Source organism: Schistocerca americana, chromosome 4, assembly GCF_021461395.2.
Source record: "Schistocerca americana isolate TAMUIC-IGC-003095 chromosome 4, iqSchAmer2.1, whole genome shotgun sequence".
NCBI classification, from domain to species: Eukaryota; Metazoa; Arthropoda; class Insecta; order Orthoptera; family Acrididae; genus Schistocerca; species Schistocerca americana.
Window position 1 is genome coordinate 782,738,189 of NC_060122.1, and position 25,031 is coordinate 782,763,219.

The 25,031-nt window shown below is 41.7% G+C and overlaps 1 protein-coding gene across 1 annotated transcript in view; it reads left to right on the forward strand.

Annotated features, from left to right (window-relative positions):
* Positions 1-15,295: 15,295 nt before the first annotated feature.
* LOC124612763 (ubiquitin-conjugating enzyme E2-22 kDa) overlaps positions 15,296-25,031 on the forward strand; it is a 107,259-nt gene continuing 97,523 nt past the window's right edge. Inside the window, exon 1 of the mRNA XM_047141156.1 lies at positions 15,296-15,506. Coding sequence (XP_046997112.1) covers positions 15,444-15,506 — 63 coding nt within the window. The 5' untranslated portion in view covers positions 15,296-15,443. The remainder of the gene's footprint in view (positions 15,507-25,031) is intronic.

The following is a 25,031-nucleotide window of genomic DNA, read 5'->3' on the forward strand; positions in this document are numbered from 1 at the left end:
GGCATGGATGTGTGTGATGTCCTTAGGTTAGTTAGGTTTAGGTAGTTCTAAGTTCTAGGGGACTGATGACCTTAGATGTTAAGTCCCATAGTGCTCAGAGCCATTTTTTGGCACATCTAGAACATTTACCATCTGTGTTAAATACAACCTTCCTTTCTCGTGGCTTGGTGACCACATCAATTTTGGCTAGCACTAATTCTGTTTCTGCCGCTTCGTTTATTGTCTTTGGTGGTTTCATCCGAACTCCTCGGAGGTATTTCTGGCTGTAAGCCCTTAGTACCGCTTTCTGCAAGATGGGTTTGTTGGCATTAGCAACTTCTGTGAGCTCATATTAAATCGGTGATTTTTTGAATTTTGTGAACACTGTCTACAGTACTCCCTAGTGACTCCCCATGATTTTGAAACATACTGTTTAGTTGCTAACGGTAGTATCTCTGTTTATTCTTCCTCTTACATGTGTCTACCGACCCTTCCCTGAAAATATCGAATGGCTGTGCTTCCGTTAACTTTTCGTGGCACATCACATATGTCCTAGTGTATCCTGCTAGTTTTAGCTTGACTACGCTCAACATTTGGTCATTACTATAATTTCCCAATGTTGCAGTTCTGTCCAAATTATCAAAAAATACAAATAGATTTTCCTATGATTTACCTGAAAATGTTGTAAACAATGCAACGATGTTGGTACTAGGAAGCATTCCTTCTCTCCTTTTCTCCCTTACTTTCCCTTATTCTGAACATAACTGAGCTACCAGATTTAATGACTGCTGAACAGTGTCCTGAGCCAAAACTTGTTTCTCTATACTGCCTACTTACTACAGACCCAAGTATCAGCATACCCAAAACGAAAGCATGAAGATATGATAGGAAAACAACCATAAAGGCTTAAACAAAACTTTGAGTTCAGCACTTACTCATTTTGTTGTACAGGGTATCTCTGTTCCAGAAGATCCAAAATCCTGGCTACAGTCTTCTGGCTGTCCATCTCCTTCTTTACTTTCATTCTCAGCAGGTCTGATACCAGTTACAACAGGACAGCTCTGACAGCTTAGTGTAGGCTAGCATCCTCTTTTCGGAAAGGATTTCGTTCAACCAAAGGAATGACGATAGTTACAATGACATCTTTACTGAGGCTTGTCTACAATCATTAATAGGCAGCTTGGAGCATATGAGGGAGTGTCACCCAGTAGCAATGGCCTCTGACTACTGACAGCGCGTCCTGCTGCTGTGCTGTTGCTGCCGTGCCTTCAGATTCCCATGGTTCCTGGCTGTATTAAGTGTGGCTGGCGGCAGCGCCTACTGGGACGTCACGCCACAGAACATGCCTGGTATCCCAGCGAGAGCAGTAATGGCTGGATCCTCTCGTGGCACTCCCAGGGTGGTGCCCGACTGTAGGTTACCCCTGACTCCCAGAGGCTTTGGCGTCAGGCAGTGGTTCATGTCCTGGCTGATGCAGAAGCGTGGCATTGAGTATCAAAGGCTCAATGTTGCATCACCGCCCAGCTGTTTGACGACGACAGGCTGGTTCACATGTATTTAAATACTGATTCTCCTTGCTGATTTGTGCTGTTAAATAAGCTAACGTGTAGTGCCAAATTGTCTGCGACACGTCAGTGACCTTCTGGTTGTCGTAATTGGATTGCAATATTCCTGCGCCACATGTCAGCATCAACTGCAGTCTGTCTCCACAAAAGCATTGCGAAGCTTCTGTCCATGCAGTCCCTTCACCAGCTGCAACTGACTTGTCGGTGGCCTAGTTTCGACATGGTTCTAATTTGCTGGTTCCAATAATCGTTTATAGCATAATTCCTTTACATCACTGTATGTTTGAACTGTGGACCATTAATAGACCCTCCCTTATGCGTCTGCCTTCTCTTGATGATGGACAAAGCAAGTTTCCCAAGAGGTGAAGTACCTTCTGCCTTGACTTAGTTCTCACAGTTCATTGATACTCTGATTTTTTATGTCTAGTAAGTAACTCAGGATAAAGACTGATTTCCACTTGACCAATTATGAATCACATCACATCAGAACATTCCACAATTCATTTCAGATGATGACATTTCTACTTCCCAACAACGGCACAGAGCCTTACATCACATCATGTCATGACCCTCTTAAAATTTCTGTGGAAGAAGCTTTCGATTTTCTCGTTGGTGGGATGTACATCGAAAATTAACGTATTTTCGCCATGCTCATTCGTGTTATAGTAGTGAATTATGTGCCTCTGTTTCTTCTTATTTTGTCATTTGGCTTTGTTTTCGTGACAAATGGCAAATATTCCATGACGACTTGATTTTTTTCCATCGATTGTTCTTTTATAAACGAGGACAGATATGTGATAGAGAAAAGGATTTAGTTTTTACAATAACAAACAGATAGACATGAAGCTCTCGCCTACGACAGTAGTACAATTTTATATGCCAACTAGCTCTGCAGATAATGAAGAAATTGAAGAAATGTATGATGAGATAAAAGAAATTATTCAGATAGTGAAGGGTGACTGGAATTCGACAGTAGGAAAAGGAAGAGACGGAAAAGTAGTAGGCGAATATGGATTTGGGGTAAGAAATGAAAGAGGAAGCTGTCTGGTAGAATTCTGCACAGAGCATAACTTAATCGTAGGTAACACTTGGTTCAAGAATCATAACAGAAGGTTCTACACATGCAAGAAGCCTGGAGTTACTAGAAGGTATCAGATAGATTATATAATGGTAAGACAGAGATTTAGGAACCAGGTTTTAAACTGTAAAACATTTCCAGGGGCAGATGTGGACTCTGACTGACCACAATCTATTGGTTATGAACTGAAGATTAAAACTAAAGAAACTGCCAAAAGGTGACAATTTGAGGAGATGGGATCTGGATAAACTGACAGAACCAGAGGCTGTAGAGAGCTTCAGGGAGAATATTAGGGAACGATTGAGGGGAATGGGGGAAGGAAATACAGTAGAAGAAGAATGGGTAGCTTTGAGAGATGAAATAGTGAAGGCAGCAGAGGATCAAGTAGGTAAAAAGACGAGGGCTAGTAGAAACCCTTGGGTAACAGAAGAGATATTGAATTTAATTGACGAAAGGAGAAAATATAAAAACGCAGTAAATGAAGGAGGCAAAAAGGAAAACAAACGTCTCAAAAATGAGATCGACAGGAAGTGCAAAATGGCTAAGCAGGGATGGCTAGAGGACAAATGTAACGATGTAGAGGCTTATCTCACTAGGGGTAAGATAGATATTGCCTACAGGAAAATTAAAGAGGCCTTTGGAGAAAAGAGAACCACTTGTATGAATATCAAGAGCTCAGGTGGAAACCCAGTTCTAAACAAAGAAGGGAAAGCAGAAAGATGGAAGGAGTATATAGAAGCTCTATACAAGGGTGATGTACTTGAGGGCAATATTATGGAAATGGAAGGGGATGTAGATGAAGATGAAATGGGAGATATGATACTGCATGATGAGTTTGACAGAGCACTGAAAGACCTAAGTCGAAACAAGGTCCTGGTAGTAGATAACATTCCATTAGAACTACTGACAGACTTGGGAGAGCCAGTCCTGACAAAACTCTACCATCTGGTGAGCAAAATGTATGTGACAGGCGAAATACCCTCAAACTTCAAGAAGAATATAATAATTCCAATCCCAAAGAAAGCAGGTGTTGACAGATGTGAAAATTATCGAACTATCAGTTTAATAAGTCACAGCTGCAAAATACTAACGCGAATTCTTTACAGACGAATGGAGAAACTAGTAGAAGCCGACCTTGGGGAAGATCAGTTTGGATTCCATAGAAATATTGGAACACGTGAGGTAATACTGACCCTACAACTTATCTTAGAAGCTAGATTAAGAAAAGGCAAACCTACGTTTCTAGCATTTGTAGATTTAGAGATAGCTCTCTCTCTTTCAAGTTCTGAAGGTGGCAGCGGTAAAATACAGGGAGCAAAAGGCTATTTACAATTTGTACAGAAACCAGATGGCAGTTATAAGAGTCAAGGGGCATGAAAGGGAAGTAGTGGTTGGGAAGGGAGTGAGACAGGTTTGCAGCTTATCCCCGATGTTATTCAATATGTATATTGAGCAAGCAGTAAAGGAAACAAAAGAAAAATTTGGAGTAGGTATTAAAATCCATGGAGAGGAAATAAAAACTTTAACGTTCGCCGATGACATTGTAATTCTGTCAGAGTCAGCAAAGGACTTGGAAGAGCAGTTGAACGGAATGGATAGTGTCTTGAATGGAGGATATAAGATGAACATCAACAACAGCAAAACGAAGATAATGGAATGTAGTCGAATTAAGTCGGATGATGCTGAGGGAATTCGATTAGGTAATGAGACACTTAAAGTAGTAAAGGAGTTTTGCTATTTAGGGAGCAAAATAACTTATGATTGTCGAAGTAGAGAAGATATAAAATGTAGACTGGCAATGGCGAGGAAAGCGTTTCTGAAGAAGAGAAATTTGTTAATGTCGAGTTTAGATTGAAGTGTCAGGAAGTCGTTTCTGAAAGTATTTGTATGGAGTGTAGCCATGTATGGAAGTAAAACATGGACGATAAATAGTTTGGACAGGAAGAGAATAGAAGCTTTCGAAATGTGGTGCTACAGAAGAATGCTGAAGGTTAGATGGGTAGATCATATAACTAATGAAGAGGTATTGAATAGGATTGGGGAGAAGAGGAGTTTGTGGCACAACTTGACTAGAAGAAGGGATCGGTTGGCAGGGCATGTTCTGAGGCATCAAGGGATCACCAATTTAGTATTGGAGGGCAGCGTGGAGGGTAAAAATAGTAGAGGGAGACCAAGAGATGAATACATTAAGCAGATTCAGAAGGATGTAAGCTGCAGTAAGTACTGGGAGATGAAGAAGCTTGCACAGGATAGAGTAGCATGGAGAGCTGCATCAAACCAGTCTCAGGACTGAAAACCACAACAGCAATAACAAACAGAGCCAAAACATACACTGTATAAATATGAATGTGAACTGATGAAATAATATTAATTAAATGACTTTTTATCAAGTTCAATTCAGCTCAGTTCAAAGAGGAAAGTACAGTTGATGTTAATCGCTGGGCAGAAAAAAATCATAATGCATAAGGAAAGTGGACTTTTAAACATTGCTTGATGTGTTTATATGCATGAATTTTCACAAGGAAGTAAATGTTGACATTTTAAAATCTTATTTCACTTTCTAGAAATTTGCCATGTAAAACTGTTCAACAAATGCATTATGATATTTGCATTGCTCACAAATAAAATTTATCATTGTTATTTCTGGTTCTGATATTGTACTCCAGCTTTTTCTATTGTGGATGCTATCTCATTACCTCATTTTCCCCATTTGGTACTGAGCTGAGGAAAATGATGCCGTGTTGACATTTGGTCTAGTGTGTACCTTCCACCATTTGACAATGACATTACTTAATATGAAGATCCACTCTATTCTGTTGACTTGTAGTGTGAATCAGCCTTATAGAGCAGGGTCAGCAAGTAATTTTAGGTGGTCTGGATTCTTTTGAAAATTTTTATTGAGGTACAAAAACAAGCAGTTCGTATTCCTTAATAATTTTTATTTTAATTTTCATTCACAAAATAATATGAAATGCAATAGGTAGGCACAATTGTATTCTAAACCCAATGGGAGAAATTACCTTTGTGGTCATGAGCCACTTTCTTAAAGTTGGGCTCATGTGGTGAGCATCTCATGCGAAGAGTGTATTCATGGTAGGCAGCTGTTTATCTTGAGCGAAGCTATTTCTTCAAAACCATTATTTTTGAAAATAAAGTTTCACAACCATATGTGGAACCAAACAAAGCCAGATAAATGGCAAATTTTTTGCAACTTTAATATTTGTAGATTAAGCTTACTCCAAAATTTTTCGCTGGCTGCAGTTTTATATGTACTCAAGGAAATTTCTTTCTTCAAGTCCTGTTCTCTACCTCAAGGAGAGGGTTTTAAAGACGAAACTTCAAAAGAAGAAACTTCAAAAAGCGATTTTAAAGATCGCAACAACTTCTCTACCTCTGCGAAATCTTCTTTCTTCAAGTCCAATTCTCCACTTCGAGGAAAGGCTTTTAAGGACGAAACTTCAAAAGAAAAAACTTCAAAAGGCAATTTTAAGAATCGCGACAACTTCTCTACCTCTGTGAAATCTTAGAATCGTGCTGCAAATGCGTTCCCAAGACCTGACATAAAATCTGAAAATACTTCAATATCTATTTCAGAATTTGTTTTATATTCAAGAATTGATGGAAAGTGAATAAATTCTTGACTTGCACTGTCTTTTTCAAGGAGACTCACTTTGCGTCAGATCACATATTGATTTCTCATTTCCTTGTTGCTCAGTATTGGGCGCATTTGAACATTTGAGAATGTCTTTCAGCAAAGCCACAGATAGAATATTGATACCTCCTTCTTCTTGTCTATGAAAGAGGTTACTTCTTTTTTTGTTTGCTAAAAACGTTCAATCACTTGACCTTCACTTAGAGGAAGAACATTGTTGTCCTGTGGTGAGTGAGTATGCGCTGAATCACTGTTTAAACTGTCTGTACGGAAGAGCAGAAACCCCAGGATCTCATAAAATTAATCAACTTGATCAAGCTGTCGATTATTTCATTCAGAGTTGCACCAAGTTTTTTTGCAAAGAGTTGCTTGCTGAATTATGCACTGATAAGATTGAAGCACAGAATCCTTGTCCTTGTTTCTCTTTACTAGTTACTTTTTTTACTTATCATTGCTGTGTCCCCATCAGTTGAAAGAGATATCATTTTATCATAACTAATTGGTGATTTTGTGATGAGGTCATCTAAAGTCCTGCATAAATCTCTTCCGCCAGTCTTGTCTTTAAATGCCAATATTGCTAGGAATTCTTCACTAAATGCTTTATGTCCAACATCGAAAAATCGCACGAAAGCTAACATTTGTTCTTCCTTTAAAAGTCACATGATTCTTCAGGTGCTATGGTGTGGCCAGTCGTCTTCTCCAGAAGTTCGCGCAAACTAATTTTAATGCTTGAGGCGATCCTCTGTTTGTACAGGCAGTCCAATCCTTGTTTCTCTTTACTAGTTCCTTTTCCTTTTTTTTTTTTTTTTTTTTTTTTTTGCCTGTCATTGCTGGGGCCCAGTTAGTTGAAACAGACATCATTTTATCATAACTAGTGACTGGTATTGTCATGTGGCCACCAAAGGCCTTGTATAATTCTCCTCCTCCAGTCTTGTCTTTAAACGGCAATAGTGCTAGCAACTCTTCCCTAAATGATTTACTTTCAACACTGAAAAATAGCGCGGAAATAGACATTTGTTCTTCCTTAAAAAGTCACATGATTCCTCAAGTGCTATGGTGTCGCTAGGTGTCTTCTCCAGAAGTTCGATCAAACTAAGTTTAATGTTTGAGGCGATCCTCAGTTCGTACAGGCAGCTAGTGGATGTGGTAAAGACTCCAGGCCTCTCGTGCAGGATACAAGCACAGCTCGCATATTGCAGGATAGTTCTTGGTGTTGATCGGGATCCTTTGGCCGAAAGCTCGTGGATTTTGAACCACTGGACGCAGCTGGAAGCCTGAGAAAATTTTTATCACTCAACCAGAGGTTTCGTCGATTCTCAGACGGTCTTGGCTGGAGATTTCTAGACCTTCGTCATTGTGTGGGGATTTCTAGGACTCATATTCATTGGCCGGGGGTGCACTACACAAAGGAAGCAGCTACTCTACTTGCAGAGTACTTGAGGGTTTTCTACGCTAGGTGGTAGTTTGAGGTGCTCTGATGAACAGCAAGGGAAGTCAAATGGCGTTCAGAATAAGAACACTTCGACTATACAAATTTTATTAGCAAATTTTATTAGTAAACTGTCGAAGTATTCATAACAAAGTTCCCAAATTTACTGCCCTTCAGGAAAGTTCTCTATGAGGTACTTAGCGAGTCGTGGAACGTACACTACTGGCCATTAAAATTGCTACACCAAGAAGAAATGCAGATGATACACGGGTATTCATTGGACAGATATATTATACTAGAACTGACATGTGATTACATTTTCACGCAATTTGGGTGCATAGATCCTTAGAAATCAGTACCCAGAACAACCACCTCTGGCCGTAATAACGGCCTTGATACGCCTGAGCATTGACTCAAACATAGCTTGGATGGCGTGTACAGGTACAGCTGCCGATGCAGCTACAATACGATACCACAGTTCATCAAGAGTAGTGACTGGCGTATTGTGACGAGCCAGTTGCTCGGCCACCATTGACCAGACGTTTTCAATTGGCGAGAGATCTGGACAATGTGCTGGCCAGAGCAGCAGTCGAACATTTTCTGTATCCAGAAAGGCCCGTACAAGACCTGCAACATGCAGTCGTGAATTATCCTGCTGAAATGTAGGGTTTCTCAGGGATGAATGAACGATAGAGCCACAGGCCTTAACACATCTGAAATGTAGCGACCAGTGTTCAAAGTGCCGTCAATGCGAACAAGAGGTGACCGAGACGTGTAACCAATGGCGGCCCATACCATCACGCTGGGTGATACGCCAGTATGGCGATGACGAATACACACTTCCAATGTGCGTTCACCGCGATGTCGCCAAACACGGATGCGAGCATCATGATGCTGTAAACAGAACCTGGATTCATCCAAAAAAATGACGTTTTGCCATTTGTGCACTCAGGTTCGTCGTTGAGTACATCATCGAAGGCGCTCCTGTCTGTGATGCAGCGTCAAGGGTAACCGCAGCCATAGTCTCCGAGCTGATAGTCCATGCTGCTGCAAACATCGTCGAACTGTTCGTGCAGATGGTTGTTGCCTTGCGAACGTCCCCATCTGTTGACTCAGGGATCGAGACGTGGCTGCACGATCCGTTACAGCCATGCGGATAAGATGCCTGTCATCTCGACTGCTAGTGATACGAGGCCATTGGGATCCAGCACGGCGTTCCGTATTACCCTCCTGAACCCACCGATTCCATATTCTGCTTACAGTCATTGGATCTCGACCAACACGAGCAGCAATATCGCGATACGATAAACCGCAATCGCGATAGGCTACAATCCGACCTTTATCAAAGTCGGAAACGTGATAGTACGCATTTCTCCTCCTTACACGAGGCATCACAACAACGTTTCACCAGGCAACGCCGGTCAACTGCTGTTTGTGTATGAGAAATCAGTTGGAAACTCTAAAAAAATGGCTCTGAGCACTATGGGACTCAACTGCTGAGGTCATTAGTCCCCTAGAACTTAGAACTACTTAAACCTAACTAACCTAAGGACATCACAAACATCCATGCCCGAGGCAGGATTCGAACCTGCGACCGTAGCGAGTTGGAAACTCTCCTCATGTCAGTACGTTGTAGGTATCGCCAGCGGCGCCAACCTAGTGTGAATGCTCTGAAAAGCTAATCATTTGCATATCACAGCATCTTCTTCCTGTCGGTTAAATTTCGCGTCTTTAACACGTCATCTTCGTGGTGTAGCAATTTTAATGGCCAGTAGTGTATATCAGAAAGACGTGTTAGAGGCCATATGTGGGGGAGTGTTCATTGCAATTGACAAAAATATTGTCTCTACTAAGGGCGAAGTTGACAATAGCAGTGAAGTTATCTGGTCGTGTATAACAGGTGTAGGTGAAGCTAAGTTAATTACTGGATGTTGTTACTGGTTACCGATTCTGCTGTGACAGTTCTACTGCCGTTCAGAGAGAGTCTATGGTCAGTAGTGCGTAAATACCCAGCTCATGCAATACTATTTGGAGGCGACTTTAACCTGTCTCGTACAGACTGGGATGTCTATGGATTCCTTGCAGGGGATACAGACAGACAATCATGTGAAATACTTTTGAATATGTTTTCTGAAAACTGTCTTGAGCAATTAGCCCAGCAGCCCACATGCAGTGGAGATATCTTAGACCTAGTAGCTACAAATAGGCCAAACCTATAGAAATGGGGATTAGGGATCATGATGTCATTATAGCAACTAAGATTACAAAACGGCTACGAGAGTGTTTCTGCTAGATAGAGCAGATAAGCAGTTATTAACATCTCACTTAGACAGTAAACTGGTAAACTGGCCTCACTTAGTTCCAGTAAAATGGGTCTAGAGGAATTGTGGTCAAAGTTTAAGCAGATCGTAAATCTTGGTCTGGAGAGTTATGTACCTAGGAAGTGGTTAAATGACGGAAAAGACCCACTATGGTTTAATAGAGGAATTTGGTGGATGCTGAGGAAGCATAGGCTGTTGCACTCTCAGTTCAAAAGGGAACGCAACAATGACAACAAGTGAAGGTTAGTAGAGATTCGTGCATCTGTGAAAAGATCTCTGCGCGAAGCTTACGACAACTACCACCATCACACTTTCGCAAAAGATGTGGCAGAGAATTTCCTTGTTGATCAGTCTGGTGTGGCATTGAAGATAGCAAAACGAAAGCCGAAGTTTTAAATTCCACATTCAAGAAATCGTTCACACAGGAAAATCGTAGTAAAATCATACTGTCGTTTGACCATCGCACAGACTCCTGTATGGACGACATAGCAATAAGCATACTTGGCATAGAGAAATAACTGAAAGATTTGAAAACAAATAAATCACCAGGTCAGGATGGAACCCCAGTTCGATTTCACAAAGAGTCCTCTACAGCATTGGCCCATTACCTAGCTTGCATTTATCTTGAATCTCTCGCCCAGCACAAAGTCACGCAGGTGACTCAAGTACATAAAAAAGGTAAAAGAATGGACTCACAAAATTACAGACCAGTATCCCTAACTTCCGTTTGCTGGAGAATCCTTGAACATATTCTCAGTTCGAATATAATAAACATTTTTGAGACTGAGAATCTTATATCCACAAATCAGCATGGTTTTAGAAAACATCGCTCATGCAAAACTTAGCTTGTCCTTTTCTCGCACCATATACTTAGAACTATGGCTGATGTGCAACAGGCAGATTCCATATTTCTAGATTTCTGAAAAGCATTTGGCACAATGCCCCATTGCAGGCTGTTAACGAAGGTACTAGTATATGGAATAAGTTCACAGATATGTGAGTGGCTCGAAGACTTATTAAATAATAGAACCCAATATCTTATCCCTGACAGTGAGAGTTCACCAAAGACAAGGGTATCGCCAGGACTGCCCCACGGAGGTGAGACAGGACCGCTGTTGCTCTCTATATACATAAATGATTTGGCAGACAGGATGGGCACCAATCTACAGTTGTTTGCTGATGATGCCATGGTGTACGGTAAGATGTCGAAGTTGAGTGACTGTAGGAAGATACAAGATGAGTTAGACAAAATTTCCAATTGGTATGATGAATGGCACCTAGCCCTAAATGTTGAGAAATATAAGTTAATGCGGCTGAGTAGGAAGATCAAACCTATAATGTACGGATAAAGTATTACTTGTGTCGTGCTTGACATATTCAAGTCATTTAAATATCTGTTCATAACGCTGCAAAGTGATATGAGGTGGAACAAGCATGTGAAAACTGTGGTAGGGAACGCAAACGGACGATGTCAGTTTATTGCGAGAATTTTAGGAAAGAGTGATTCACCTTTAAAGGAGACTGCATATAGAATGCTGGTGCGACCTATTCTTGAGTACTGCTCGAGTGTTTGGGATCCATACCAGGTCGGATTGAAGGAAGACATTGAAGCAATTCAGATGTGGGCTGCTTAATTCGTTACCAGTAGGTACAAGCGTTATGGAGGTGCTTCAGGAACTCAAATGGGAATCCTAGGAGGGAAGGCGATGTTCTTTCTGAGAAACACTGTTGAGAAAATTTAGAGAACCGGCAACATCATTGTGCATAAGGACCACGAAGACAAGATATGAGAAATTAGGACTTTTATGGTGGCATACAGATAGTCGTTTTACCCTCGCTCTATTTGCAAGTGGAATAGGAGGGGAAATGGCAAGTAGTAGTACAGGGTAACCTCCACCATGTACAGTACAGTGGCTTATGGAGTATCTACGTATATGTAGATGTAGATGTAGTGTAGAAAATTTCAGTTCTTCTTGTATTGCCTGTTGCTGACAATGAATACCATGAACTACAACAACATCCCTTTTCTCTTCAAAAAGTGCTGCAATGATGTTCAATAAGATTTTTTTTTACTATCTCAGAATCTGAAAATGGCTTCTGGTGTTCATTAAGAGCCTAACAAACGCGCAACACTTTTTCGGAAGATTTTACTTGCCTGGTCATAGAGTGATTTTGTAAGACCATGCTTTATTTTTGAAAGAATGTAGATATGCGTAGAGATTTTATTGACGAGCTTCACTACATGAACTGTTGATGAGATATTCGGTGCTGTCACTTTAAATTGGCACATTTAACTCAAGCGACACTTTTGTTGCATATAAGGCTAAATGGAACAGCTCCAAGCCTATCACACAGCATAAAAAAATTTTGTTCCATCAACTCAATCAAAAACTTCCTGTTTTTACTATCTTTTTACGATTTTTGGGATCCAATTAGATGCAGAGAAACGTTATAAGCTTCTTTTCATTACAATAACAATTAACAAAGCTCTGTGCAGGATTGCAACAACTCTTGACGAAGTGAAGATAAATATTTGTTCATTTATTTGGATTCCTCCTTTATAAAAATACCACTGTGCAGTACAAAGCACGTGCTGATGCTCTGTAAGGCAACTGCTTTCCACGACACAGGCCGCCGCTGCTGTGTACACCTGCCTGAAAGGTAAAATTGACATTTCACATCACAGTTTCATAAAGCGGCGTTACGCTTTCATTCGAGTTACGGACAAAAAACTGTGTCGAATTGAATATTCCTGCTCTGATTAAAATAGGCTTCATAGGTTGCCAAAGATCGATTTGTAAATTTCCTATTTCATTAAATAAAATTATTTATTGCCTTTAGGTTCAAAATGGCTCTGAGCACTATGGGACTCAACATCTTAGGTCATCAGTCCCCTAGAACTTAGAACTACTTAAACCTAACTAACCTAAGGACATCACACACACCCATGCCCGAGGCAGGATTCGAACCTGCGACCGTAGCAGTGCCGCGGGTCCGGACTGCAGCGCCAGAACCGCTAGACCACCGCGGCCGGCTTGCCTTTAGGTGTACAGAGCTTTTGTGTAGATCAACACAACTCTCTGTGCTGGCCGGCCAGCTTGTTCCCCTCTGCTCCCTCTCTCCAGTGCACCCTCCTGCATACACAGTGTAGGAACTATGTACTTAATCTACATACTAATCATTAAGAACTTAAATGAGTTATGCAGTTACTTGTACAGTGCTATTAAAAGTGGTAAGGATGGCACTCAAAGGTATTGTTTTATACAGAAAAGTACTTTTTAAACAATTTTCTTTACTATAGTTTCAAAATACTTTCAGCTGTCCAGTGTTTGACCTTCTGCTGACTGGACTTGACTGGGTCCTCTAGTTGCCAACTGTTCTCATAAAGAGTATAATAATTTTGGTATATGGTCTTCAAGGTGCATTACCGAGGACTCCACAAATGCCACTGAATGCTGTCCTTGGATGAGGCAAATATCATCATACCTCAACTGAATTTGTCATATATAGGGCAGTATTTTTCCTAGAGGTGGTCATATAAAATTCGGAGAAGTGACATGTGGATAAATTAAATAAAGTACTTTGAAAAAGTAATTTAAGTTCGAGTCACACTTGAATAAGTGGATTGAGGTGGAATGTGAGTTGTCCCATGACGACTTGGATACTTTTTCCATGAATGTTCTTCCACAGAAGTCGCTAGATATACTAATAGTACCTGGGAGCGAAAAAATGTTTAGGTTTTATTACATCTTTAATAACGAAAAGCCTGCACCGTGCATCAATAAGAACATAAATTGACGAATAGCTTTCTTTAATGACCAATCTACACTGGTCGACACGTCACGCTAAAGCATTTCACAATGCGTTTCAAGTGGCAGCATTCACAAAAGCCGTTAACCGACCGTCACATCTTGTCAGGTGTTTTCCAGAAGAAACTGCTAACATCGGAAGTTAACCTATTTTCGGCACACTCATTCATGTTGTAGTAGTGCTTTTGTGTCTTCTTAATATTTATTTTCTTTTTGTGCTTCGTTTTCGTTACAAACTACAAATATCCTATGACGAATTGATCATTTTTTCCATAGAGTGTTCTTCCATAAGCTCAGATATCCGAAAGTGAAAATTGTTTAGGTTTTACAATAACTCAACAGAGCTTATTCCCACACTTTATACAAGTAAGAACATACGTTTGTGAAAGAGTTTTTATTAAATAACGTTTTAAGTCATCTCTAATGAAGGTGAAATATGTAGCAGTTTTATGATGTTACAATTATGTAATGAAAAAATACAATAACCAAGGTAAACAGGCTCTATTTGTTCTCGTATAAATATTGTTAGATGTGTTTGTATGTATATGTTTTCGCTAGAAAATAAATGTCAATGTTTTGAAATGTTGCTTCAGTTTCAGCACTTTACCACGGAAAACTGCTCAGGAACTAACTTTATGAAGTTTGCTTTGGCCATTAATAAGCTTCATCGTTACTAGTTTCTCAATACCGATACTGTAATCCGACTTTTTGTATAGATGATAGTAACCTATAACCTAACTTCCATTGTTTGGTACTGGGTTAAACGAATTGACGTGACATGATGTGACGGACAGTGTGAATACATTGTGAGGAAACGGTGCCATGATGTAGTGCGACGGGAAGCGATGGCCCGTGTGAACTGGGAACTGGCCGTATATAGCCTTTTTTAACGGCGAATACACTGGATAAGATAGAAAGACTCTATATATTTTCTTCTAAAAGTTGTTTGGTGTGTTTGTATGTCCATATTTTCTCTAACAGATAAACGTCAATGTTTTAAAATGTCTGGAAGGCACTTTCTCTGAAGTTTCATTTCCAAGCAGTGTACCATGGAAACTTTGTTGAGGACATCCGCTATGATGCTAGTACCTCAATTCTGATACAGTATTTCAACACTTTGAATCGTGGGTGATATCTCAGAACAACCCTCTCATCATTTGGTTCTGGGCTAAGTGAAATAACATTGTCTTTAGTTTAGGATGACGTCGCCTTACGTTCATTCTTTTGACGTCTAGTGGGGATTACCTTTAATTCATTTAACAATTGGCTTATTTGCATTGATAAGGTCCTATTTCATAGATACATTTCTATAGCAACACATTTGCTTTTCAGAATATCGTTGTTTATTCCGTTGCCTCTATCAACAAAGATATGTGTTAATTTTGGTTGTTTCTAGAAATGTTGAGGAATATTGTTTCGATTACGCATTTGTTTGGTGTTCCGATACATCATCTTTGCATACATCTTTGGCTAAGCGTGTATCTGTGCTTGCAGAAAATATTATGTGTAGTGGAAGTTGTTCGTTGGGTGATGTTGCGTGTTTAAATTATTTAGTGTATCTTAAACTGTGTGATTAACGACCAGGTTAATGTATATTTTAATTTTCTGAAATGGCGAACATTGCTGCACAGAGAATCAAGCGAGAATTCAAAGAAGTCATTAAAAGTGAAGAGGTAAATTCTAGTTATGTTTAATATATGACGAATATTGTTTGAGATGTGTTTATCAGAACTGAAGTTTGCCAATTTGTGTTTACAGTCTGTGGATATTATAGTGTCATAAACTTCCACCTAGTTTGTTTTTGTATGCTGACCTACTTCCACACGCAGGAACGCAATGGATTTAAAGGAGTTATTCTATCATGAGTTATTTGTGAAAGGGTGGCGAGCAACATGCCTAATTGTGTTAATAGATCACAGTGCATAGTTGTGGAAACATATGGAAATATAGAACGGCATATGACACTGAGGAAATCCACTGTTAACGCGCTTTCGTACGTATCGCTAGAAGTGCTCCTGATAGTTCAGTCGCCGTGTAAACAGATGCAAGAGATGAAATTTATATTGCTTAGTGAACTAACATTGGCTACAATCATGTGTTTTGGTGCGTTGGAACCTCTTTGTCCATATAGTATTAGTCGTATATATAGCTTTTCATGTTGCTTATGTAAAGTGAATTACTGTAGAGAAGACTTGATCCTTAGGGGATGAAATGATGTAGCCACGTGATCATTTTATTTATAAACTCACACACTAAGTCGGGAACTGTTATTTATGGTATTGCAGGCAGACGTTCATTGACTCTTGGAGCTACAACGCTGTGAAGATTTGAAGGTCATTGTCATTTTTTAATCAAGGCAGTCGTGTACTTGGCAGACGTGCAAGTTTCTTGATCTTACATATCGGAAATAATGCTAACCCTTTCACTCGTTGGGCACTGTGTGTTGTAACATTAGCCACTTTAAGTAGCTTTGTTACTCATCACAAATCATTTGTGATTGCTGCAGTAATATTCACTTACATGCATTGATTCTAATCTTATACAGTTGTGCTCTGTATTTTAATAGATTGTATTGTTTATTCATTGTATGAAAAGTAACATATCCCAGTTTGTGTACATATTCTCCCATGAATGTTTAAGGCTGTAAGGTCCAGTAGGACCTTTAGTGTGAGGTTTCTTCCCCTTTGATAAAAATAATAAAGACTGGAGCGGAGCCCCTTCATTTATCATTGCATATGTATGATACTTGCAAACATTGTGCATAGAAATATTCGTTGGAGGCATCCCTGTTATAAAATGCAGACTTTTCACCAAGAAGAGGCAGATTTTCAAATGAAGTTACTCCGTCTTCTGCCACCCTCTTCAGATTGCGTAATTTCTACTTGCCTTTATGTCATCTATCGTCTTGTATCTCCTCCTTGATTTCAGTCTCCTCTCATGAACTAGACCTTCCAAAGTGTCTGTTAGTAGGCATTCCCACCTCATTGAATGTCCCATCCAGTTCTTCTTCCTTTCTCTTATAACATGTATCAGTCTTCTTCTCTCACCAACAATTTCCAAAACGTACTTTTCCATCCAGCTTATCCTCTTCATTCTCCACTGCACCCACATATCAAATGCTTCCAGCCGTTTCTCATTATCTCATCTCACTGTCCATGTTTGTGCCCTGTAGAGTGCCATGCTCCAGGTAAAGCACCTGCCAAGTCTTTACCTCAGACTTTCGTCTAGTGTGCCACATAATAATCTCTTCTTTATATTGAATGCCTCCTTCACAGTGGAGTGACTGTAAACCCCTGTGTATGCTACAGATGAATCTGTTATCACAATCTTTATTTTATATTCCCATTCATTGGTTTTTTGATGTCTCAACGAAATTGTTGCCTTCCTACATAACCTAGACATATAAAATCATTCATCTCGACAACAAATTAGTGCACTCCTAAGACATCTGTAGGTAATCAGACTGTAAAAAATACTGGTGGATACAACCAGAGAACTGTGTCTATGAAGATCACTGTTCATACTTGACCAGAAGGAAAAGTAAAGAAAAATTCTGTAATTCAAAATGCAGCATCATCACCTGTCCCAAATGCTAAACAGCCAATCAAAAACAGGAACAAGTTTAAAGTGAGCTCCAAAACTGATCACGTTTCTCTTTCAGTGTTTCCTGAGACTCAGCAAGACAACATTTAAGACCAGGTGGAGTGTGAAGTCAGTTTCAAAGAGCCAGTGGACCACGGAGTGCCACATTCTTCATTGGTTGCAGATTTGCACTCACACTTGTCAGCTCTGAGAATATTTTTAAAAGTTCAAGCCGGTGGCGATTCCGATGACCTGTGTGGCACTGGAGCCTCTATCTCACCTGATTTGCACACCATGCTCGTACATATTTACCATCTCAATCAGTGCAAACTGCTATTCTGGGTCATGGCCCACCATTTTGGTCCTCCCCCATCCTCAACAAACCCACCCGCAGAGTGATCATTCAGTGAAATTTTAATTTGTATTATTGACATCTCTCTGAACTGCAACAGTTATTGCCATCCTACTTGACAGTCAGCATTCAGCATAGCCCTATACCTTCATACATTACTGTTCCTACTGTTGACAGTCGGCATAGCCCTATAAGAAAAACTGCTCTCTACTAATCCCTAGCCTACCCTCATAAATTACTGTTCCTACAGTGGGTATAAACTGTGCCACACACAGAGGGCCATCAGGAGGACTCTGTATGCTCCTTCTCACTGATGTTCATAGCGAGAAGGTGCCTTTTTTGTATCTGTAGTAGTATTCGCTGTGGTGGTTCAGATAACCACTACTTTCACCTTCCGCAATATTAATGCACCTTTTGATAGAGAAATAATATCCTGAGGTGATCAGCTAGAGGGCAACAACTCCCTCCAGTCTTCCACCCACTTGGGGATTTCAGTGCGAGGGAGCATCAGGCAGTCTGGAAGCGGTCTCCCGATGGAGCAGCTACTCTCTAATTTCTACCGCTAATCTCAATGATGAAATCACTTGCCACTTTGTTTTAGTGCAGATCATGGCACTACTCATGCGCAAAAATCTCTGTGAAGGTGATCACTTTTGATGTACTTGTCACTTCCATGCCACTATTAATCAAGCCTCCCTCCCCCCCACTTCCCCAGACAGTACTAGTGTTATAATAAATGCCAGAAGAGAGCAAGTCACAAAAGAGATTGTTAATGATCTTTTTTCAGATATAAGTAGTACTCTGAAAATGGGCATTCTAAATTTTGAGGAAACACAGTATATTCAGTTCTGTACAACAGCTAGTCATACCAACAATTGATGTAGCACATGAATTGGAGTCGGCAAATAGGGTAGAATGCTCCAAATTTTTTGGTGGACACTTACACATTGATGAATTGATGAAAACTTGTACAGGAAGAATGATATTGCTGAGCTTCACAAACAGTTAAGTTCGGCTATGTATGCTCTTCATATAATTGCTAGTCTTGGAAACAAACAAATAAACTTCCTGACATATTTTGCATATTTCTGTTCAGTAACATATTATGCAACTATTTTCTGTGTTAACTAACCTATTAGAAAGTATTAATTGCACAAAAACGGGTAGTAAGAGTAATATACAGTATTCGCTCACAGTTGTCATATAGGTAACTCATCAAGGAGTTGGGCATTTTAACTGCACTGTCATAATACATATATTTGGTAATGAAACTCTGAATAAATAATCCATCACAGTTTGAGAACAACAGTGATGTCCATACTTTTTCACTACAGGAAAAAATTACCTTTATTACCCGTTATTAAGTTGCCCATGGCTCACAAAGGAATTCAGTTGCAGCAATTAAAATGTTTGATCATTGCCCAGTAACATAAAATGTCTGACAGGTAGGTTTTAAATCTAACCTAAAATCATTTCTCCTGGACAACTCATTCTATTCCATGGATAAATTTCGATTTGAGAAATGGAGTCGCACGAGTAGGATTAAAAAATGACGTGTTTAGTAATATTAATACTACTTGGGTACATATTCTGTAAACTGACTCATTCCACAGCAGTTCGATAAAAGAATCATTCAGACTATCTATGGAACATGTAACTAACTAAACTAGCCAGCCACCGTGCTGGGCATTTGTGAGATAACTTTAGTTCAGGTATAATCGGCAATGTCATCACAGATGACTTTGCTGAAGTCTTTTATGCAGCCTCATCAGGAATTATTGTCTTCCTCCCAGGTATTGGCCAAGCTGCATGATCTATTTGTCCGCTGATGGCAAATGATTGCCCCCGGCCTCTTACTTAATGACAGTATCTACCGACTCATCTGTCCTTACCGAAAGCTTTGCATACCACTTGGCAGTTACATCAGCCTCTACTTCCTATTACACAACTTCACAAGTGTGTAAATAGTGGGTGAGTGATGAGTTTCTTTTACTGTAAACTGCCTTGAGCTGTGGAATGAATGAGGATTGTGTAGAATCCTCAACAAGGCCCAACACCGTGATTCACTTCACAGTCAAATGATTTTGCACTTCAAAATGGATCATAAATGCTACCTAATTATGGTTACCAGTCGTATCTGGTTAGAGAGGAATTCTCCTCTAAGTGATGGGGCAGTACCATCATCCCAGTCCCAAGGCCAGGCAAACACTTGTTACCATTGACAGCAACATACCAATCAGTCTTACAAAAATTTTACACAAATTGTTCAATAAATTGGAACATCAGTTGTGCTGTACCCTTTAATCACACATCCCGTTGTCCACCCATTAGTGTGACTTCCTGGAGGACTGGCTCATAACTGAACACCTAATATAGTTGGGAATGACATACTGCATGCCTCCAACATCATCATCTTATTGCTGTCTGTTTCATTTTGCATAAGGAGTGTGATACTGCCTGGCATCAACCACATCTTAACCTTTCTTCACGGTTGGGATTTCTGGAATGTTTTACCCATTTTTTTTTACCACAACTTCTTGTTTCCTCTACTGTTCATGTGTGGTAGTCAGTGCATCCCTCAGTTCCCCATAGGTCCAAGAGATGGTGATCCTCAGAGCACAGTATTGAGCCTACACTCTCTCTTATAGCCATCAGTAAACTCCCCCATGCGGGTCTGGGTGTTTATTAATAGGCCCAAGGTATTCCTGCCTGTCATAAGAGGCGACTAAAAGGAGTCTCAAACATTTTGGCCTTTATTTGATGGTCCCCTGTAGGGTTTGACCTCCATTTTTCAAAATTTCTTGATAATGGACTTCTTAGCTCTTTTGCGCCTGGTATCCAGCACGGTAGCCAGCTCATTATGGTAGGGCTGCCCTGTACCCTGTTGGTTGTAGCCCCCTAACCACACGGATCGCTCTTCTATGGCCTGCACCATTAACTCCCCATGTTTGCCAAGGAGTAGATGCCCCTCACCCTGGGGCATTGGGACTCCCGGCAGTGGCCATCCTGCCAAGTGACCTTTGCTGCGGCTGGGTGGTGCCTGTGGGGAGGGCCCCTCGTCAGAGTGGGTGGCATCAGGGTGGATGACATGCCGTGAAGTGTAGTACGTCATCTCTTGCTGGTAGTCAACAAACATCAGCAGTCTCCAAGTGGTCAAGGTCTAACTTCAATGCTAAGAAATACGAACCCAAATCGTCCCCCTCCCGCCGGCCACACCATTGGAGGAACACCAGGCTAAGGATGGCAGCGAAGCTTATTCATCCTGGTACCTTGAATGAAGGAGAGTTGATGGGGAATCTTTCTTGTCAATGAAACCTCTGATTTTTGTGGAGCATTTAGGGGACAAGTTTGGGGAGATGGAGGGCTTGTCCAAAATGCGGTCAGGGTCGGTCTTCATCAAAACAGCATTCTCTGCCCAGTCATGGGCACTACTTGCCCGTGACAAGCTGGGGATGTTTCTGTTTCCATCATGCCCCATAAGAGCTTAAATATGGTCCAGGGTATCATATTTCAAAGGGACCTTCTTTTGCAGTCTGACGATGTGCTGTGCACCAATTTAGAGCGGCGAGGTGTCCGTTTCATCCGGCGCGTCCACTGGTGTCCGAGGGATAATCAGGTTGGCTCCAGTGCCTTCATCTTGTCCTTTGAGGGTCAAGGTGATGGTCTACCGCTGTGATGTGAAGCCATATAACCCTCACCCAATGTGGTGCTTTAAGTGCTGGAAGTTCGGCCATGTCTTCCCACTGTACTTCCAGCGTCATTCGTTGGGACTGTGGATCGTCTTTACATCTCAATACTCCCTGTACCCCACCTACCATCTGTGTCAACTGCGGAGAGCACCATTCACCTTGCTTGTCAGACTGCAGGATTCTCCAGAGAGAAGGTGTGATGTGCGTACTGTAAGACCTTTGGTACACACACCATCATATTATTTGACTTGTCGCTCTAACGAAGTAGGCGAGTGTCAGCAATATGTCTCGTGGTCTTATCGAGGCATGTTTATCTTCTGCCGTTAGGTCAGACGATAGAAATGCCACTCGCACGCTTAGAGTAGCAGATTGACGGTGACCAACTTTAAACAGAGCTTGATTAATTTTTACACACATTTATTAAAATAATAAAAAGCATAGAAATTACTTAACTTGATTCTGGATGCTGTTTACAATCGACAATCTGAAGTTCCTTTGGTCTTGGTACGTTAATCTTATTCTCACTTATCTCTGATACTTGACAAAGTGTCTATACATTTCTCTTCATGGTTATGTACAGGAATATGATAGTCTTATTAGGCGCAGACTGAAACTTGACTATAGACTGGTACAGACAAATGCAGACTAACTGATGGGAGGTCTGTACACTCGTTATAATACCTCGCGCGTTCAGGTATCACTGCGCGAGTGTGATCCGCGAGGAGAAAAGGTTCTACGTTAGCAGCAATCTCATTGGCTGCGTTTCATATTAATACGCGGATCGGCGGAAGCAGAATTTGGTCCGTCTCTTAGACAGCGCCATCTCGTAGTATGGAGACAGACGATCGCTGCGCCTGTGCTGTTGTGCTTAGCGGGACGCGCTCTATTTGGAAAGTTGTGTACGCGCTGACTATGCGGAACTATGTACACAACAGAAGGCTACATCCTGTGCATATGACATCATCCTATGCCGCCGCTACGACAGTGTTTCTACCATCTTCTGTTCCGCTGCGTACAGTTGGCTCTCGGAGCCATCAGACTCCACCTGCCCCCTTGACAGTGGGGGGCACTACCCTCCCTGTTGCTCCAGCACAACCTACTTCAGGAGCAACCCCCCCCCCCCCCCCCCTCTTTCCATCAACCATCGTAGATGTCAGTCCCCACTTTTCAGCCGGAAAAGCATAAGTCTTCTTCAGCTCCTCTTGCCAGGAATGGATCCCTTGGGTTACTCCTTTCCCAGATTCCTACCAGGGGCAAAGCTGACACCCGCCAGTGGCTGCAGCAACCACAGGTAGCTGGTCGTAGGGCTTCGCAGTCATCCTCAGTTCCTGAGACTGAATCTGTGAAGCCCTCCCAGCGGTACCAATGTGGGGAGCAGCGACAGAAACCTAAAAAGAAAAAGACCCCCAAGAACCCAGGCACTGCGGTGACACACCATCACTACCTACAAGCTCTGTGTCTGAGGATGAGCTTGAGATTCTGCCGTCAGCTGAGGACCTAGATCTCCCTGGGCCCTCAGACACAATGGATGTCGATCACACAGGTACCCATATAGTGGCAGCAGGTGACCCTGAGGCGTAGCCAGCTTCATAGAGTGTTTTATGCCTTTCCAGTCTCTTGATCACATAGTCATCCAGTGGATTAGTGGCAGTTTTTTGCACGTCCTGGCTGAGATATGGCAACTGTTAAGCTTTACACCTGGTTCCTGCGTTGCCCTCCAGGAAAACTGGTTCCCGGCAATGCGGATCCCTGCCCTCTGCGGCTATAAGGGATATTACACGAACTGTAATGACTGTAATAGAGTATCAGGTGGAGTTTGTGTTATGTCCTAAACTCAGTCTGTAGTGAAACAGTGCCCCTTCAAACCCCTCTTGAATCTGTGGCTCTCAGGATAAGGACAATGCAAGAAATAACTGCCTGCAATGTATATCTTCCTCCGGATGGTGCAGTACCCATGAATGTATTAACTGCACTGATTGATCAACTCCCTAAACATTTCCTACTTTTGGGAGATTTTAATGTACATAACCCCTTGTGGGGTGGTGCCATGCTTACTGGCCGTGGTAGGGAAGTCAAAAATTTACTGTCACAACTTGACGTCTACCTCTTAAATACTGGGGCCGCTACACATTCCAGTGTGGCACATGACACATATTTGGCCATTGATCTCTTGGTTTGCAGCCCTGGCGTTCTCCCATCTATCCACTGGAGAGCACATGATGACCTGTGTAATAGTGACCACTTCCCCATCTTCCTGTCACTCCCCCGGCACCATGCTCACGGACGCCTACCCAGATGGGCTTTTAACAATACAGACTGGGAAGCCCTCATCTCTGCTGTCACCGCTGAATCTCCCCCACATGGTGCCATCAATGTTGTCGTTGGAGCAGATCACTACAGCTGTAATGCACTACAGCGGAAAATACGATCTCCCGCTCTTTAGGGTGCCCCTGGTGGAAGACAGTCTCTTGGTGGTCGCTGGAAGTCGCTGAGGCAATGAAAGAGCATCGGCGAGATCTACAGCGACGTAAGTGGCACCCTTCCCTGAAGCACCTAATAGGATTTAAGCGGCTCCGTGCCCACGTTCGCCTGCTTATAAAACGACAGAAACAGGAGTGTTGGGAGAGATACATATCGACCATTCGGTGCTATACATCACCTTCCCAAGTCTGGACAAAGGTCAGACGCCTTTTGGGTACCAGATCCCAACAGATGTCCCTGGCATTAACATCAATGGCAGGTTATCTACCGACTCAAACACGATTATTGAGCACTTTGCTGAGCACTATGTTCGAGCCTCTGCGTCAGAGAACTACCCTCCAGCCTTTCGCATCCTCAAACAGCGGATGGAAAGGAAAGTCATCACATTCACTACACACCACAGTGAACCCTATAACTTCCCATTTACAGAGTGTGAGCTCCTCAGTGCCCTTGCACATTGCCCCGACACTGCTCCTGGGCCGGATCAGATATACAGTCAGATGATTAAACATCTCTCATCTGACTGCAAGTGATATCTCCTTGTCATCTTCAACTGGATCTGGTGTGATGGTGTCTTTCCATCGCAGTGGTGGGAGAGTACCATCATTCCAGTGCTCAAACACAGTCAAAACCCACTCGACGTGGATAGCTACAGTGTGTTAACTGTAATACGGCAGAGTTGTGAGGGGAGTGCGGGGAGAGGAGGAAGCAAGCACTGGCTGGTGAGGGGAGAGGAGCCGTTGGGGAGGGGACAAGGCACAATGTATGTATGTTTGTCTACTATGCGCTCCCCCATGTAGTGACACCGACACACTCTTCACGTAAGTCACCCTTCCTCTGCCAACATTTATGAAACGTTAAGTTATTATCGGTCCACGATTCATCGAGATAAAATATTTCTCTGCCTGCTTTCCTGAAGTTCTTCATGTCAACAATGAAACGAGATTGCCAGTGCACAATGTCTGGACGTTCCAACAACACATTCCTCTTGTTTTCCACCTTACGCCATATGAATCCCATAGACAAAAGTACTTTTCTCAGCGAAACAATACTCCACTTCCAGCCTATTTTGTCGTGCAAATCTGGAAGCAGTG